At 47.5% G+C, this 17,995-nt stretch overlaps 1 protein-coding gene across 1 annotated transcript in view; it reads right to left on the bottom strand.

The window, feature by feature from the left end:
- Positions 1-4,739: 4,739 nt before the first annotated feature.
- The window catches only part of NAT8L (N-acetyltransferase 8 like), a 32,584-nt gene continuing 19,328 nt past the window's right edge, over positions 4,740-17,995 (bottom strand). The window contains exon 3 of the mRNA XM_021535656.3: positions 4,740-12,022. Within this exon, the coding sequence (XP_021391331.1) occupies positions 11,655-12,022 (368 nt within the window). The 3' untranslated portion in view covers positions 4,740-11,654. The remainder of the gene's footprint in view (positions 12,023-17,995) is intronic.

Genomic DNA, 17,995 nt, shown 5'->3' with positions numbered 1-17,995 from the left:
GATAAAAAGTTCAGATCTAGCACCAGTGAGAAAAACCTCAGCCTTGCAAAAATTTAAAAACCTATTATGGATATTTTCTGCAGTTTAATGTACCCAAGTGCCAGCCATACAATTTTTTCCTGCCTGGGAACGAAACTGGAAAGTTTTCACACTATTGTATTTGTAGAAACTAGCTACCAGTTTGATTTTTTTTTCTCTCTCATTTCCATTTTTTCCCTTCTTTTAATTTTTTTTTTAATTTGCTCACTCTTTTTTTAGTTTCTCACTTTTCCCAAGACACTGATGTCCCATCTAACATTATCTGAAACAGAAACTGATGAACAGAGCTACCTTTTTTCTTCTGTGCATTAACCCTTACAAAACTTAATGGGAATGAAGATAGGGATAGGTCAGTATAATTTTCCCTGTCATTTGAATTCCATTCACCACACTTGGCAATGCAAAAGGAGGATCTCCAGTTGGGTTCTCTCTTACAGTGGACTCAGTGGGAGAGCTGGGTACGTTCTTAAGAAAAAAAAAGGTATTTTCATTACAGAAATATATATATATTTATATGAATTATTATATTAATTGACATGCATGGAAGCTAATAATGATATTTTAGATATCATTCTTGCATTAGAGAGTATTTTGAACAGAATGCTAATCTCTGCAATGTGAGGCAGAATCACAGTGTGTTTTTTTCCCCTGTGGTTAACCTTGAAGTTATTTTAGGTGGTGTTTTTCTGGGTATGCTGCCCTGAAGTGGAAGGCAGAGCTGTTTCTCTGTCGTGCCCTTGTGTCTGTGTGCACCCAGGAGGGGATGGCAGCTCCAGTGGCAGCTGCAGAGCAGTGCAGGGAGAGCCCTGCTGCCCCTGCACACCCCTGCACCCAGCCTGCAGAGGCATGGCACAAAGTCTCCTGGCCTTGGAGCCTCTCACCCACCTGCTGGGCTGGAGGAAAAATTCAGCTCTTTGTGCAGGTTTGGCATCCAGCATGAGGTCATTATTCAAGGCATGGGGCTTTTGTCAAACCAACACGATCCAAACCCTACAAGCACCTCTTGGATTGCTCAGCTCCTCTATCCATGGGGAAAAAAAGAAAATAAATCAGTATGTGAAGAGAGCATCCAATCCTAAATTCATTTCCTGGGGTGATCTTTTTGGGTTTGAAGGCTTGACCTTCCCCTTCTAATGACTCTGTAATAGGTTTGAGACACCTCGTGCTTTAAGAGCAGAAGTTTGGCACTGTGGGACTGAAGGGTTCTCCACCTTCCACATTTGGCAAAGGCCAAGAACAGCATTTGTAACCATTTAGTCATCCCTCCCTCAAACACTGATATTTTCACAGTTCCCAGGGTGGGGTAAAGATCTATCCTTCCCATTTGGTGGGTCCTGGTCCAGTACTGAATCCTCTTCCCCTTCATGCTCTGCCAAAATATCTTCCTAGTGCACATTACTTGGAGGTTTTTTAATGGTCCACTGACTTCTAACATTTCCTCCTCTTCCTTAAAGTGCTCCTAAAGAAGTCACAATCTGTAAGACTTAAGCATTTAGTTTTTTGTCTTATTTTCTTACATTTCCACAAAGGAAAAAGAACAAAAAATTAATCTTGGAAGCCAATCTCATCATACAGATCAGTCTTTTCTGTTGAGAAACATGGCCTCTTCAGCTGAGAAGGATGTAGGAGCTTCTGTTTTTACAAGTAAGTCCAACAGCTCTAAACCCAAATGGTATCTAAACAACAGAATTGAAAAAGTGATGTTGATTTTAATGGCTATTATTCAGGGTTGCTGCAAGGTAAAATATGAGTGATAACTAAACAAACCAAGAGGAGTGAAAGGTAATTCAGTTTGCTGTAGTGCTCCTTTCTTCCATTGCACTTCTCTCTCTGCAGAGAAACACAAACCAGCTCTTTATTCTTTTCCTATTCCATCAGTTTTTTCCTGTATAGGTAAAAAAACCAAAGTAATTAGGTTATAATATAAATAGTGGTGGTGAGCAATTGATTTTCACACTTCTCTCTCGTAGATGGAACTACAGTGCAGATAACCAGTGCAGCTGGACCACACTAATGACCACCTGAGTTTTTACAAGTTATTCATCTCTACCACAGTATCAAACATTTGATTTTTTAACAACCAGGAATATATTTCCCTATTAAGTATTTAATCCTTGGTTACTGAATGCAACCATTTACTTTTAAAGCCCCAGTGAATATCTGTTGAAAAAATGATAGTTTGTCCTTCAGCTTCCCTGAGTTCTCAGGTACAATTAAGCTTCTCTACAGAGGCATCATGTCAGGATTTATCTCACCTTAGGTGTTTCTGGGATAGACATTTACTGCTGGGTAGTCTAGACATGTCTTGGACTGGTTATTAATGGAGAGAAATGAGTGCTTTTTGGAGCATGATTCACCTGACCCTGCCTTTGATGTCCAGATGAGAAGATTCATCTTTCTACAATGCTCATTCCTCTTCTGTTATAACAGACATCAGGTGCTGAATTTACTTTACTGACTTTGCAAATGCAATCAAGCACAGAAAAGAATGAAAACCTACCATGGAGAAATTAATAGGCTGATTTCCTGACAAATTTGGCCAGTCGTGCTGTAAATAGGTGCAATAAAAATAATCTTTGTGACAGGACACCCTCACCTTCACCCTCATGTGGATTTCCTATTTATTAAAATGGAAGAGGTCGTAACTGTGGTGATTAAATGTGTGTATCAGAGGCTGGTGGGGAGATGCTTAAGGGAGTCAAGAGAGAAATGTCACAGAACACTCTGAAAGACTTGGGAGATGAAGGAAACTTCGAGCTGACTCCTGCACACCCTCAGGAGCACTCCAAGCAGACTCTGGCAACAGCTGAGCAGATGTGTCTCTTGACAAAAGGTGGGTCAGGATGGATGGATGGATGGATGGATGGATGGATGGATGGTGGATGGATGGATGGATGGATGGATGGATGGATGGATGGATGGATGGTGGATGGATGGATGGACGGACGGATGGATGGATGGATGGATGGATGGATGGATGGATGGATGGATGGTGGAAGGTTGGAGGGAGGGAGAGATGTAGATAGCTGGATAGGTAAGTAGACGGAATATTTTGCAGCTGTTTGGTCAAGATAAAAGCAGTTTTGTGGGCTGGATGTTCTCAGCTGGTAGACCTGGGGTACTCCCTTCCTGGTTCCAGCCTCATCCCTCTTCCTTTCTCTGGGAGAGTGTCAAACCCCTGATGGGATGGCAGAGGGGACAGCCTGGAGTGGGCTTGTGCTGCTGCTTTGCTTTGGCTTTCTAGGAGGCCTCAAGGTGTTTGTAGATGATGGCTGTGCTGAGAGCAACAGGGAAAGGGATCACGAGGTCCTGTTCCTCCAGAGCGCAAAATTTGTGCCTGGAACACAGGGCATGAAGGCAGAGTCCTTGTCTCCATGAATTCTATTTTTTTTTATCCAAAGCAATTCACCATGAAGTATGAAAGAGGCCAGGACAGGGATATGTGGCCTGATAGTGGGGAGTTTGAACCCACTTAGCAGTTAATTGAGGTGCTTTAAGGCAGACAGCACACCCACACTGCAGCAGCTTCTAAACCTAACTCAGCTTGTGTTGCCACTTTTCTGGTATTTCACCAAAGCTGTTTTAAGGGTGCAGGTGGTTTTTCGGTTCGTTCTGATATAAAATAAAACTTGTGCACATGCATGAACTTACAGCTGTTCTGCCCCCAGGCTGAATCTCAGAACACATTGCTATCAGTCCCAGAAGGTGCTTTGTGTTCACCTCCTCTGAGTGAGATACTGCTATCAGGGTCTGCACCTCTGGACAGGGCAGGGAAGTGACAGGGCCACATCCACAGGGCAAAGGCATTAACTTTATGCTGCACATCAGTGCCTGAGTGCTCAGCTAGATAACCCTGCACATGCCAAAGCCCAGCTGCACTGCTGGGGGGATGATGGCCCTGGGGGGCTGCCTGCAGCATCCAGAGCCAGGCTGCCAGGGCTGTGCTGCTGGGTAGGTGTCCCTCAGCTGCTGCTGCCAGGGCACTCCTGCAGCATTTATAACTGCCACCAGAAACTGCTTTTCAGGAACAGACAGCCCCGGAGGCCATTTCATCAGCAATCAGTTTATTTCTAATTGTGACTGGAGGCTGGAGCCCCGTTCCCCCCCCCTCAAAGGGAGGTCAGTGATTCTTGGCCTCACAGAGGTGCTCCAGAGGTGCTCAGAAATATCCTTGTGCAGGTTTCACAAACAAGCAGTGGGGAACAGCCCTCTGGTGCTGGTTTCTACCTAAGGTAATGCACAGGTGTAGGGAAGGAAAAGGGGCCTCTGTGGCCTGGCACCCCCACATGGAAGCATCCCACTCAGGAAGGCTCACTCCATCACCTCATGGCCTGGGTGGCAGAGAGCAGACACTGTGTGGTTTTGTTTTGTCCTCTGCTCCCGTGGCACGTTCCTCAGGCCACCTCTGATCTCCAGGGGATTTGGGCTCAGTGCTCAACCAGGCAGGTGGCCAGTGGTAGCCCCAGGGCCAGGCCAGGTCCCACGGCAGGGTTGTCTCCACAGTTACTGTGTGCAGCTTCTGGACATGGCAGCAGGAGCTGGAATAGCATGGAAATTCAACCTAAGGACAAGCATGAGGCACAAAAAGATATCCCTACTATCAAGGGAAGCAGGAATGAGTGGTGTCTGCCCATCTGGAGCTGGGGAGCTGGAAAAGATGCAGGCACCATCTGCACATCAGTAACTTGACAGCAATACAGTTTAGGAAAAAACTGACATAAGTTTTAGATTTTATTCATTCGTACATTATTTACAGCAGTTGCTTTCATATTACAATTCTCTTTCATCTTTTCAGTTTTCACTTATAAAAAATTAACCTTATATAACCAAATTTATCACAGCAGGTCTGGTTAATTTTCACAGTTACAGCGGCCATCAGGAACAGAACTTAAGTACCTACAAGTCATTTGTCCAGAGCACCTGGCCTGCCCCTGCCTGGGGACACCCTGCTGTCCCTGGAGAGCTGGCTGGCTCCCAGGGACACCTGGCTGCAGCTCAAAAGCCTGGAGCACACCAAGGGATAACTTGCAAACATCTCAACACCCGCCATGCCTGGGGAAGGGTTTGTGTTGCTGCCCTGATGGTATGCAGCCTTCCAACAGAGCTGACTCCTGCTTCCCTCCACAGAAAATGAGAGTAATTGATTCTGTTTTCTGCCATTGCTGAGCCCAGAAGTGCAGTAGCAGGGCATGCTGGGGTACAAGACTGTGGCAATAAGTGTTTGCCTTCCTCCGTGTGACTCTGACAGCTCTTCCTTATCTGTCTCTCCCACCAGGATGTTTTTTACAATAACTCACCCCTAACTGTGGTGAAAAGCCTGCACTGCATAAAGGCTCACAAGGACTCAGCTCTAGGGACCCCACACGGGCAGGTTCTCTGCCAAGGTGACACCCAGTTCCAGAGACTGATGGCCTTCCCTGGTACTTAATCCTGCTCCCCAGGTGCAACAGCACCCTTAGGAACACACTGCTGCCAGTGTGCTCCCAACAGCATCACCTTCATTAACTATCTCCCTGGCTCCCTCCACGTGCTCTTTTGCTTTACAGTGGTAATTATTGCTGTTTTAGAATGTGTTCGTTTTTCTTTGAGGACTTGTAGCCACTTCCCGTTACAGAGTACAGTACATACTATGCTGAACATAGAAAACACAAGACTCATTTCACATTGGTCTTGTACAACGGTGAGGAGATGCAGAGTAAGAGGCTGTTTGGGGGAATCCAAGTTTCTTATTTAGGCGTGAGTGAGTAAGCCACTGCCTTAAACATGAGCAGTTCTGGGAAGCAATTTAGCCTGTTTGTTGTTTTTTGTTTGTTTTTTTTTTTTTTTAACTGACATTGGACATTTTCGAAATGCATACCACATATCTGCTTAACACTACCAAAATATTTTTTTCCTTTACTGCATTTGTCTCAAGAAGACTTTTGCTTTAATAAAATAACACAAGCACACAAACTGCTTAAAGCTAACTGCCCAGCACAATCATAAGTACAACTCACAAAGCAACTGATGCTTTGTTAAACCTAATTACATTTTTTAAAAAATCAAATATACATATTATGAGGCAAAAGGATTAAGCTTTGGAGGAAAAGAAATTGGAAACAATATTAGCTGTAAGTTCAATACACTTACATAGGAGTAGCTGCTTCTGCATTCAAACGTGTTACTTGTAAATAAATTTACAGTTGCATTATGTATTTGTTATGCTCTTGGTCTCACTAGGTCTGTCTTCTACTATTTAGATGTTAAAAGCATGTTCTCTCCCACAGGTCATCATCGTGCAATACAAAGACAGCACTGAACAGTGATTTTAACTGTGATCAAACTCCAAATGCTGACTTGGAGCTTGTTACTTTAAACAATACTGTGTTTTGACTAAATTCTCAGTTATTCAAATTAATCTCCTGATTTATTTTCCATGAAACATACTCCCAAGCACCATTCAGGTAGCAGGTTTTAGTGGGATAAGCTCTGTTGCGTAGTCCCTAGGACTGAGGGATGCAAGAGCACACCAATTTTCCCTTAAGATTCTATGTGAATCTATTTTGAGGGAGAAAAAGCCAAAATTTTCCTTTTGCATTTTAAAGCTTACTTAACACTTAGCATAACTTCATTTTCTTTATGTGGTACAGTATATTCCACTGCAAAAGTCCAGTTAGTGTCCAATTAAAATGCCTTTATTAAGCTTTTAGTAAAGTGCATACCAAGAGCATCACACCAGCACTAATGAAACACGGGCTCCAGCAAACCCAAAGTGAGATTGTTAATTCAGAGGTAACCAGAGCTGGTTCCTACCTTTGTGTGTTTGGCAATTTGGCAGTCCCTGCAGTTTCTATCCATTTACACCTCAGCCAGCAAATCTGGCAAATTAAAAGACAGCAGACCTGAATCACATACAGGTGTGGATCAGTGACCAACAGCAGCAGCAAGGATTGGGACAATTTCTGCAAAACCACAGCTCCCTTGGGAATTCTGACCATGGGACTTTCTGTTCTTCCAGCTGGCCACAGCAAGGACAGGGCCCAAAACACCCCTGGCACCAAACACTTTCTGCTCCTGCTGCAGCTGTGCAGAACCAGGACCCCAGCAGGCACATCCCAACCCCAACAGCCACTGCTGAGCCTTAGTCCTGCCTCCCCTACCAGGGATGCTTAAATTCAGACACCATGACCCAAAGAATCATCCTCATTTCCCAGGGGGAAGAACACAGGGGTAAAACGACCCCAGGTCCCAGCCCTGGGGACAGATTCTGAAATGGGTCCTGCAGGCTGTACCCATGCACAGGACCAAGAAGTAGCATCACTTCTGGAGAAAGGTAGAGGCTTTCTCAGAGATGGCATCCCACACAGGGACAGAGGGGAGGGAAAAGAACAGCTTTCCACTGATGGCAGTGCCCTGGACCTTTCTGCATCTCCCAGCAGAGACACAGTTGCCATTCCTAAGAATCTTGCAGGTGCTGTCTGCTTCACCAAGGGAAAACACAGCATGAATTTACAACAAATACAAATTTAAGGGTTTCAAGTTAGACAAGAAACCACTTTCTTTGTTGGTTTGATTGCTTAGCATTATCAGCCTGGATCTGTTTAGGGGCCAAGCTTCCCAGAGAGCTTATTGCCAAGTATGACAGGTGCTTGAGATGCCAGTTTGCTCAGGATGTGGAGGGAGTTCCTGCTCACTCCACAGGGAATGGCCCAGGCTGTGCTGGAGGGCTGGGGCAATCCCAAGGCTGTGGACCTCAGCTACACTAATGCAAATTTTCCCTTCTTTCCCGTTTTTTTGGTTTTTTTTTTTTAACTTTTGGACATGACACCTAGTGCTTTCCTCAGGGAGCAAGGGCTCTGTCCCAAGCCCCTCCAAGCAAAGGACACTTGAGCAGTGCCTCATGCACAGGGATGAACACAAAAAGCCCCATTCTAAGGAGAGAGCAACCAGGTGAGGAAACTGCACCTCTGCAGGCAGCACGAGGGCAGGGGCTGTGACAGCCCACCTGCACTGCAGAGTAAGAGCTGCTGTGGGAAGTGCCTTTACATCCTCCACCTAAATCTGAACTGGTCTTAACCACCACATTTACCAACTTTGGGCTCAAACTCAAGACACTATTCCTCACACTTCTGCCAATGTTGTCCTTGGAAAGAGAAGCCCCCAAAATAAATCAGGAAAATCCCCTCCCATCTCACACTGATGTGGGTCTCTGTTGGAATTGAGACTAAAGGACTGGCAGTAGGTCCAGACCACCACCTCTTCTGCCTGGGACCAACCCCACAACTATCTTGTGCTGCTCCTCACCCACCCAGCCACGGATCTGGGATGGGGAAGAGTTGGGAGATGATGCCCAGGCACAGAGAAAGGGCTGTGCTGATCTTTTCCAAGCACTTTGTTTAAACCAGTGCACCCTGAAAGATGCAGAGCAGAAGGATGGATCTGCCAAAGGCAGCTCAACCTCAACGTGTCACCCTGTGAGCTGCACCATGGTCTGCCCACAAACTGCCCAGGCAGCAGGTGAGCCTGGCATGGTCCAGAACACAGCACCCCTGACCCCAGAGCCCTGCATGCCAAACTTCCCATGAATGCAGACAGAACAGCAGCATCACGTGGTGCTTTTAAACCCAACCCTGGCAGCTCTGGGTGGGAGAGCAGCAACAACACACAAGGTTGTGCACCCCTGTCCCACTGCTTCTCCCAGGGATGCAGCTCTGGCAGCCTGCACCATCTTCCAAGGAGAGCAAATCCCAGCCTATTTGGCAGCCAGCCCTTTCCTTCAGAAACAAGCTGTTCTGGCTGGAGAGCTGGGAGCAACCAGCTGGATTTCTTCCAAAAAGCCCGGTCACAAAGCAACTGGCAGAAGCATGAAGGGAATAAATTTTCTTGGCAGCTACTGGCCAAGTGGCAACAACTCAATCCTTATCAGTGCATTTCCGTGTGTTGGGGAGGAACACAGACAGCACCCCCAAAGCCACACCTTCCAAAGCACCTCTTCCCCAGAAAACTCAACAGGTATTACAATCAGATACTGTAATATCATCAGTTAAAGTTTACACGTTTTAGAAGAAAATACTGGTAAACCTGATGGTACTTCTGTGTCTGTGGGATCTGGTGGGATTTATTCCAGGCTTGGATTTTCTGACAGGATGTGGAGTTTTATTTCAAAGGCACAGGTATCAAATAAAACCAGCAACATTAGTTTAATTAAATAGCCTAATAAAAAAAGTTAATGCTCAATTTAGACTTTACATATTCCTCCCTTATTAAGAGACTAGTTTTTGCTTTTTGTTTTTTTTTTCCTTTTACCCCCCGGAAAGGTTTTAGTGCAGTGATTATATAGCAACAGAAAAATAAACTAAAAAAGGCACGAACTTTTGTGTTTTTTCTTTCAACTTTTGCTAACACTTCATATTTGTCTGTTTTACTTCGGTTAATAAATCACTGAATGCAGCAAGAAAATATTCTGCCGATTTCTGTACACTATACAAAAACCCCTACCAACAGTACATTATTTCAGCTTCAGGAGAAATGTACAGCATAGAAACTTTTAAAAATATAGTGCCCCATAAAGAAATTTTGTTTATCAAACTCATGGTCTCTTGCTACAGTGTCCTTCACCATCCTCACTACCCCCTTATTGCTGGAACACACGCTGGGACTCTGCCCCTCCAACTCCTCACAGGCTGGAAGGAGCCCAAGCCAAGCAATGAAAGGACAACTGGGGCTGTGCCAAAAGGCTCCTCCCTCCCCAGCATCAGTGCCTGGCCCTTGCAGGGATGGGCTGAGCCCCCTGCCCTCTGCTCTCCATCAGCTTCACCAGCCACCTCTCAGGGCTGGGAAAGCTTCTGGCTGGAGAGGAAAGGGCAGCTTCCAGCAGGAGTGGGACAGACAGCACCCCATGTCCAAGGTCTGTCCTGTGTGTCCCCCCATCTGCCCCAGGGCCCCCTGTCCTCTCCCTACACCCCAAGGCTCCTTCCTTCTGCAGCTCTCCTGCTGACTCTTCCATTGTATTTGCAAGCGTGGTTAACACATGCTCTACACCCCTTCACCAACTTCATCGTGATGAGGTGGGAGGGTTTGCCCCCTCACAACACACATAATAATTCATAAAATAATAATTGTTTTCCCAGTAAATAAAGGGGTTTTCCCTTTAAATATACTAGCAGAGCCAAACCCCTCTACCCACCCGAAATTAAGTGCAGCCAGAAATGGTTTTCTGTAATACCTCTGATACCACGCTTTAAAAATTAAAACCTACCAGTCTTCTTTTTCCCCAAGATGTAATTCATGCAAAGTTGCTATTTGTTTAAATAAGTTATAAAAGTTGATATCTCAGGCTAGAAGAAGCTGTAGTCTTGGTTATTCTTTAGTTGGCAGGCACTGTACATACATACCGGGTACAGACACATGCCAAATCTGCTTTGCATTGCTTTTTGCATTGTACAATTCACAAATCTGACATCATTAAAGCAGTTAATTACCTTTGATGGAAGGCTGCAGTGAGGCCATCTACATTTATCAAACAAGCAGCTGGTTAAGATAATAAGTACGCTCCCCCCCACCCTGGTGCTCCCCAAAATGCTATTATCTGTCACACGTTGCTTCTCTGAAGTGGTGAGATTTGGTGCGCACATTAATGTGCAAATGTGTTGCCATAGGAACTGCAGCCTCCATTACGCCTCAACGACACCATTCAGCAAAAGCCAAAACTAAAAATAACAACAACAACAAAAAAATAACCCTTAAAAATAAGATGAAAACAAACAAACCAAAAAAAAAAACCCAAAAGGCAGCAAAGAGAAAGTCCAACGCACATGCGGAGTCTGGCCCAGGACTGCAGGTTACGCGTGGCTACGGAACAGCGCGGGAGATACTCGGGTTTGATCTTAACTTCACACTATGGTACAACGGGGCTCAGTTCAGCCGGTCCGAGTCTGTGCTGGCTTAGGAAGGAGGGGGAGGTGGAGCGGAGTCGTGGTGACCGGATGCACCCGGGGTCTCTCAGACATTTGGCAGAATGAGGCACATCCAAAAAAAGTGCAACACCAGTGCCGTGGTGGCAGTGCGATGTGTTTGAGTGCGTGCACGCGCTTTCCTCTTCATGCATTGTAGCAAGCGGGTTGGGGCGGAGGGGCAGGGTGCACCCCCCACCTTTTCTCTGAAAACTATTAACCGGTAGATTACAGTAAGAGGAATGCATATTCTACTTACTGGTGCGTGAAATACTGAAAACTGCATTCAAGTAATATTTCTGCACTATTATGAATGCATCACTATGTTATCTTACACCTGGAAAAGGAGAGGACTATGTACACCAGAGCAGTTGTACTATTTTGCAGTAAGTTTCTGTGCTTTACAGAGGTACCTGGGAAGGAGAGGCCGCTGCTCCGCTCCGCCCCGCTGGGTTGCAGCACTCCCAGCACCACCACCTACAGCATGCGAGGAAGGGGCGCTGCTCGGCCGGCCCATCGAGCTGAACGGAGCAAACCAAATGTGACATGAGGGTACAAAAATTCTAACCCAAAATTGGCAAATCAATGGTGATGAGAAATAGAAGGATAATTTATTATTTTTGAAGGGGTAGGAAGGGAGAAAAAATACTTTTTTTTGTTTGTTTTGGTTGGTGGGGGGCTTTTTTATTCTTCCCGCAGCTGCAGGCGGTAGCGGTGGTAGCGGACCTGGAAAAACATTCTCTCCAGTAAGGAGTGTGTCATCCCTGGCAGGGCATAATGTTCCACGACACCCACGTGCTTGAACCCCAAGGACTCGTAGAGCTTGTGGGCCGCCATCTTCACGGCCGTGGTTCCCAGCACGACGGAGGAGTAGTTGTTGAGCATGGCGAACTCCAGCACTTTGCGGCCCAGGGCCTTGGCGATCCCTTTGCCGCGGTAGTTGGAATCAACGGACATGCGGCGAAGCTCCACGGTGTTGTCCTCCTCGTTGCCCCGCGCTGCCACAATCCCCACCACGTTGCCGTCCAGGACGGCAACCCAAAAGCAGGAGCCTGTGGGAGATAAAGCAGCACATGAAGTCACTCCCGATGGACAAGGGCCCATTGCCAAACACACATCTGGGAGCAGAGCCTGGGGCCCAAAACCACGTCACATGTGGGGACTAATGACCTCCAGAAATAAGGACCACTATTTTTCCCTGACAGCATGAAGGAAATGTTGTTTTCCCAAGGAAAATGCACAGGGGCTACAACCTCCTATCAGGGAGTTGTAGAAAATGAGAAGGGCTCCCATAAGCCTCCTTTTCTCCAGCCTGAACAGCCCCAGCTACCTCAGATGCTCCTCATAGAACTTGTGCTCCAAATCCTTCACCAGCCTTGTTGCCCTTCTCTGGACATGCTCCAACATCTCAACATTCTTCCTAAGTTGAGAGGCCCAGAACTGGACACAGTACTCAAGTTGTGGCCAGACCAGTTGCTTAATTATCATTCAAGAAAGACACTATTCAATACAGCAGCCAACCATGGGCACTGAGAGGTCTCTTGCCCAGATGAAAAGCACTGACTTTCAGTGCTCTGGAGCAATATGTCTTCATCCAGAGGAAGAAGACCTCGTGACAGGAGAAACCCCTAGTGCAGACAATGGCCTTCTTCCCGGCTGCTAAGCAGAAGAGAACCTGACTTGGGCAGCAGCTCCGTCTTCTGCACCAACCCTGCCAACTGCTCGGCACATCTCTGTAAGACCAGAGTTATGCAGCCCAAGGGGGTGCTCAGGGGGGCAAAGGACCACCCCTCCTGAAAAACCAGGGGAAACATGAGTAAGACACCCAGTATCCTTTGTCACTGGAGGAGAGCAAAGCATGGGGTGGTCTGTGGCCATCCAAAAGAGATGGCCAAGGTCTTCCCTGTGGCACAGCTCAGCTTCCAAGGAAAAGCTGGCTACAAACAAGAGGAAGGGAACCAGCCCAGGTTCACCTCAGCACACCGGGCTCATCCTCACATTCAGAGGAACGTGCAGCTCCAGCGATGCTCACTCTTGTTCCTACTGTGAACAAGTCATCATGCTGCTGCTATCTAGGTCAACAGCTAATTTTTAAACCACCAGGGCCCATCTTGACCCATTTATCATGAGCAGTGAAGATGTCTCTGCTCTGCTGCTGCACTGACAGCGCAACTTGTTCCCCAGCGCTCACTTGGATCTCAGAACGTGATTTATTCAGACACGACCCCAGACGAACACCTACAAGCACTGAAATCAAGCAGCCACCCTCCCTCTGCATACAAATTGTAGGGTAGAGAGCTCTCTGCTGGTTTTAAAGTGCTCATCACATGGTGGCTGAGCCCAGTTCACTCCCCAGCCCATCCATCACACCTCTGGCCACACAACAAGCACAGTGTGATCTGTGCTTGGGCTGCAGTGATCCTCACCCTACATGCATGGCTACCACTCCTGTAGTGTAGTGGGAATTTCCCCACACCTGGGGAGGCTTCCCTGGGGTTCCACTCCTGAGGCAGCCCCCAAAAGTGCCATGAAGCATTCATCAACTGGTGTCCACTGGGCTGCAGCTGGTGGCACAGTCGTCACATCCCCCTCATCCAGCCCCATCCACAGCAACTCCTCCTGGAGCTGCTTCTTCATCAAGCCTGCCTCATTTCCCCTCAAACCAGAGAAACAACCAAGGTTCCTCTCAACCCAAGGTTACACAATTGCTTCCACAATTGCTTCCCACTTTTATTCCTTATTTTCTCTTCTTAGCAAGCACCTCTTCTCTGTGCCCACCAAACCTGAGAGGCTGCTAAAGCTCGCTCAGCAACACTTCCCACATTTGTCAAATGGCACGTTTCTGGTACTTTGAGGTATTCTGAATATTTAAAACCCAAACCTGGACATACCTGCTACCACAGAGCCACCAAACCTTTCACATTCCCAGCCCCTCTGACCACCCTCTCCATACTCCCACACCCATCCATCCCAGCACGGGCTGGACCCAATTGCAAGTAGCATGACAGCAAACCTGCACTCCTTGTTAGTTTTTACTTACAGTTTTAAAGCTTAATTATATTGATTTTGAGTTCAACACAAAAAGAAATAGTATCTGGCACATGTCCCAGTGTGTTTTGTGCACACCAACACTTATAATTAGCCACAGACAGGACACATCTGCTCAAACAATGAGAGTTGTATTCAGCTCTCCTTTATACCAGTGCCATCAGTCCCCAAGACGTCTATCCTGCTGTCCTCCTTGTGTCTGTGTCTGCTCCATGGATCACCAGCAGCCAGTTCCTTCAGGCTACTAAAGGCACCTCAAGTTCCCAAAGGTGGCTACAAGCCCAGGAACAGCCTTCCCCCATGGGGCTGTCAAATCCCTCCTCCAGGCAGCTGAGTTCCATTTGGACAGGGACTTGCCACTGATCTTGGGATCACACCACATGCTGCTGACCCTGGGCTGGGACTTCCTCTCCTCTGGGAAAACCCTCCAGTCTCACAGCAAGAATGCTGAAGGTCCTCAGATTGCTTTTTACCCAGACTCAGCTAGATGACCTCTAAAGGTCCTTTCCAACCCAAACTATGATTCTACGTTTTCCACAATGCCAGCCAGCTGCAGCTCCTCATCATATCCACTCTTCCAGCAGCCCTTAACCCTGGAGCAGGGTGGAAGCACCCTGGAAAAAACACCTTGCAGTGCCACACCCCAGGGCTGGGAGATCCTGTTCTCCTCCTGACCTTTTCTGGACTGAGGATATCAACTCAGAGGACAGCTTCTTTTTGCACTTTTTCATACCTAGGATGAAACAAAACTAACTTCATCTCAGCTGTCAGTAATGAGCAACAGCCTTGTTTGCAGCGCTATTATTAGAAGGAGCTGACGTTTTACTCTCTCACATGCTATCTGAAAATAATCACTGCTGCAAAGATAAACACAGACCCTGACAACTACAACTCTCCCTGCCCTTCCAGATACTCGTCTCATGGCAGCACCTCTGTCTTTGCTTTCACCCTCACTTTGCCTCCACCTTCTGCCAACCCATCACTATGGTCACCCAAAGCCCTTCCAGCTCACTCCAGGATCTGTTCTTCACGGATGTCTCACATTTAACCACAGCTGCCCTGGGAACACCACTCTGAAAGCACTGGAGGCACTTTACAGAGGCCCCAGCTGTTCCCAGCCAAACACCAAGCACTCCCTTCCTGACTCTTGAGCTGCCAAGAGCAAAAGTGAGGAGAAGCAGCCATGGAAAACCCACTACTACCTTCCTTAGCTCTCTCCACTTCCTCAGCTTCCTGCCTCACCACACAATCTTGACATCAGGAATTCATAGCACAGACAAAAATACAAAAAAGAATTTTTTTTTACCATGAGGCTGGTGAGGTACTGGCACAGGGTGCCCAGAGAAGTTGTGGCTGCTCCACCCCTGGAAGTGTTCAAGGCCAAATTAGATGGGGTTCTGAGCAACCTGGTCTGGTGGAAGATGTCCCTGCCCACAGCAGAGGGGTTGAAATGAGATGGTCTTTAAAGGTCTCTTCCAACCCAAACCATATAATTAAAAAAAACACCTTGTGATGCACACACCTATGAATAAGGCACTAAAGGGCTGTGATGTGCATGCCAAGGAAAATGATTTCAGCTTGCTCATGCTTCACAGCAAGGTTCCTCAGCTGATGGCACCCAGGGCCTGACAGCACACAAGATGGCACTGTCATTCTGCTTGAAATTTAAGGATGGTTACCAGCTTTTGAAGACCAAAGAGGGTGTTCTTCTAATCCATCCACCCATCTCCCACAGCACAGGGCTGCCCTGAGTCCACACACCGCTGCTGACACCACATGCCAAGGATGTCCCCGCAGCGCTGGCACCACGCTGGCCACACACCCTCCACTCCTGCCAAGGATCCTGTGCAATCCCCCGGCTGTGCCTGCAAGGCTCCTCTGCCTCCCTCCTCCACTGTCATGAGCTGCAGAGCTCTCCCCACGCAGCCGACGAGGATGGATGGTGGGTGAAAATAAATTCATTTATTTTTGCTGCAAATTCTTCTACACCTTTTGATGAATAAAAGGCCGGTGGGTGGATGGGTGGAAAGACTGGAGCCAAAAGCAAGAGCAGAGTACTGCTAGAAGGGAGGGGGGACAAGGACATCAGCCTTCCTCGCCAGCATGAGCCCCACATGACTGACTATTGCAGGATCCAACAGTTTTCTTTTAAACCCTCAGCATGCAGGGGCCACTACCCCAAGCCCCAGAATTGTGTTGTTCTGAAATGACAAAGCTCTGTCTTCCACATACTTTTCAAACACATTGTTTTCTAGAAAATTCTACTATTCCCACAAGAGCAAGCAAAGCTTTGCTGCCCCCAAACTTCCTGAACTCACACTTGGGTGCTCCCTAGTGCCAGCACCTGCACACTGTGGGGCGAGGGCTGAGGCAGGTAAAACCTATCCCTGTTTTCCTTAGGGCTGGGGAGAGGACTCAGCAGCTCCCGCGGCCACCACTGGCTGCTGGTGCTAATTTTGCACGGATGCATCCCTGTGGGAAGGAGTTTTCCTTGGAAGCTCAGCACAGGGCAAGTATGGAGATTTTGCCCAGAGGCATGCCAGTCTTCTCTCTTTTTCTTCAGGGGTGGCACTGCTATCTATGTAGCTGAGCTCTCATTAATTCTTAGAGGCTTGGAATGTAATTTCTAGACAGACTTCTAGAAATGCAACTTCTGATGAAAATATCCCTTCAAGCAGAGACTGTGACTTTCAGTTCTGTCCCCCTGCTGGCTCAAAGCTGTCACGGGTGATGTCCCTGGAGCATCATCCAGAGGAGGGGACTGGCAGTTTCCATCACCACTGCTGGGAACCCACCAGGACAGGACCAGTTCCTCTGCATCCTTACAGCAGAGGCAGAAAGCATCCTGCACAGGGCAAACCCCTCTTCTACGTTTTTCCCCAGGCTGTTATGAAGGGGCAAAGGGAAGGAAAAAAAAATCAAAAAACAAAAAGCTCAAAATAATTTCTGTGCTTCTCATAGGACAGGGTCTGCAATTGCCTGTCTTCTGTGCTCTTAATATACCTGCATGAAGGCTCACCAAAAGTGACAGGCTTGCTCATCCCCAGAGATCCAAAAGTTCTCTAACTCCTCCCTGCGACCCCTGACTGCAGCACAGCCTGGTGTGACACCACCACACAGAAACACCTGCACAGAGGAGGCACATGCTGTCACATCCTGGAGCTTCAAGTACTTGCCCTTGCAGTCACTTGTTCAGCCTGCTGTGCCATCTTTTGGGTGTGATTTTGGCCAGAGCAGCAGCCCTTTGTGCTAAGCAGGGGTAGTCCAAGCAGGGCAGTACAGAGGGAATCAGGACCAAGTGAGAGCTGTTTTTACCTACTGACCTGTTAAAAAGCCCCTAAGTTCAGTGTCTGGGCTCTCCTCCTGCCAGCACTATTTACATACATCACTTTAAGAGAGACAAACTGTACATGGCAGCAAGTGAACAGAGTCCCTAGCCCAAAGCTGGCTGTGTATCGCTGATGCCACTTAAATTCCTGCTCTTTTATCCTGTCTGGGTCTTGAAGAAAGAGAAGAGGAACCATCCAGCACTCGAGGCAACACTCCCTCCTTCTTCCCCTTCATCCTTGGTGAAACACAGGGCAGAGCAGCCGAGTTACATCAGCATCAAGGGAGAAAGGCTCTGCTGGGGACAGCTTGGCTGCTGGGATGTGAATGCTGCCAGCGGGAGGGCACAGACATGGCACATCAGCTGCCACCCAGCCAGACACAGCCAGCCTGGGTGCAGGGACCAACCAAGGACAGGCAGCAGCTGTCCCTGTCACTGACCACAACTGCTCAGCTAGCCAGGATGGGGAGGGATTTATATCTGTGTTTATGAGGCATGCCATTATCCTAGTATCCCTCCTTACCTCCACCTTTCCCATGTGTTGAGTTTCTCTCCTTTCCACCTTTCTAGTTTCCCTTGGCTTCAAGCAGGGCTGCATGACAGCTCCCACAAGTTCTGCTAGTAACTCTACACTTGACTTCATTAAAAG

This window comes from Lonchura striata, chromosome 4, assembly GCF_046129695.1.
Source record: "Lonchura striata isolate bLonStr1 chromosome 4, bLonStr1.mat, whole genome shotgun sequence".
In the NCBI taxonomy this organism is placed as follows: domain Eukaryota; kingdom Metazoa; phylum Chordata; class Aves; order Passeriformes; family Estrildidae; genus Lonchura; species Lonchura striata.
This window is presented reverse-complemented; position numbering and strand designations above follow the sequence as displayed.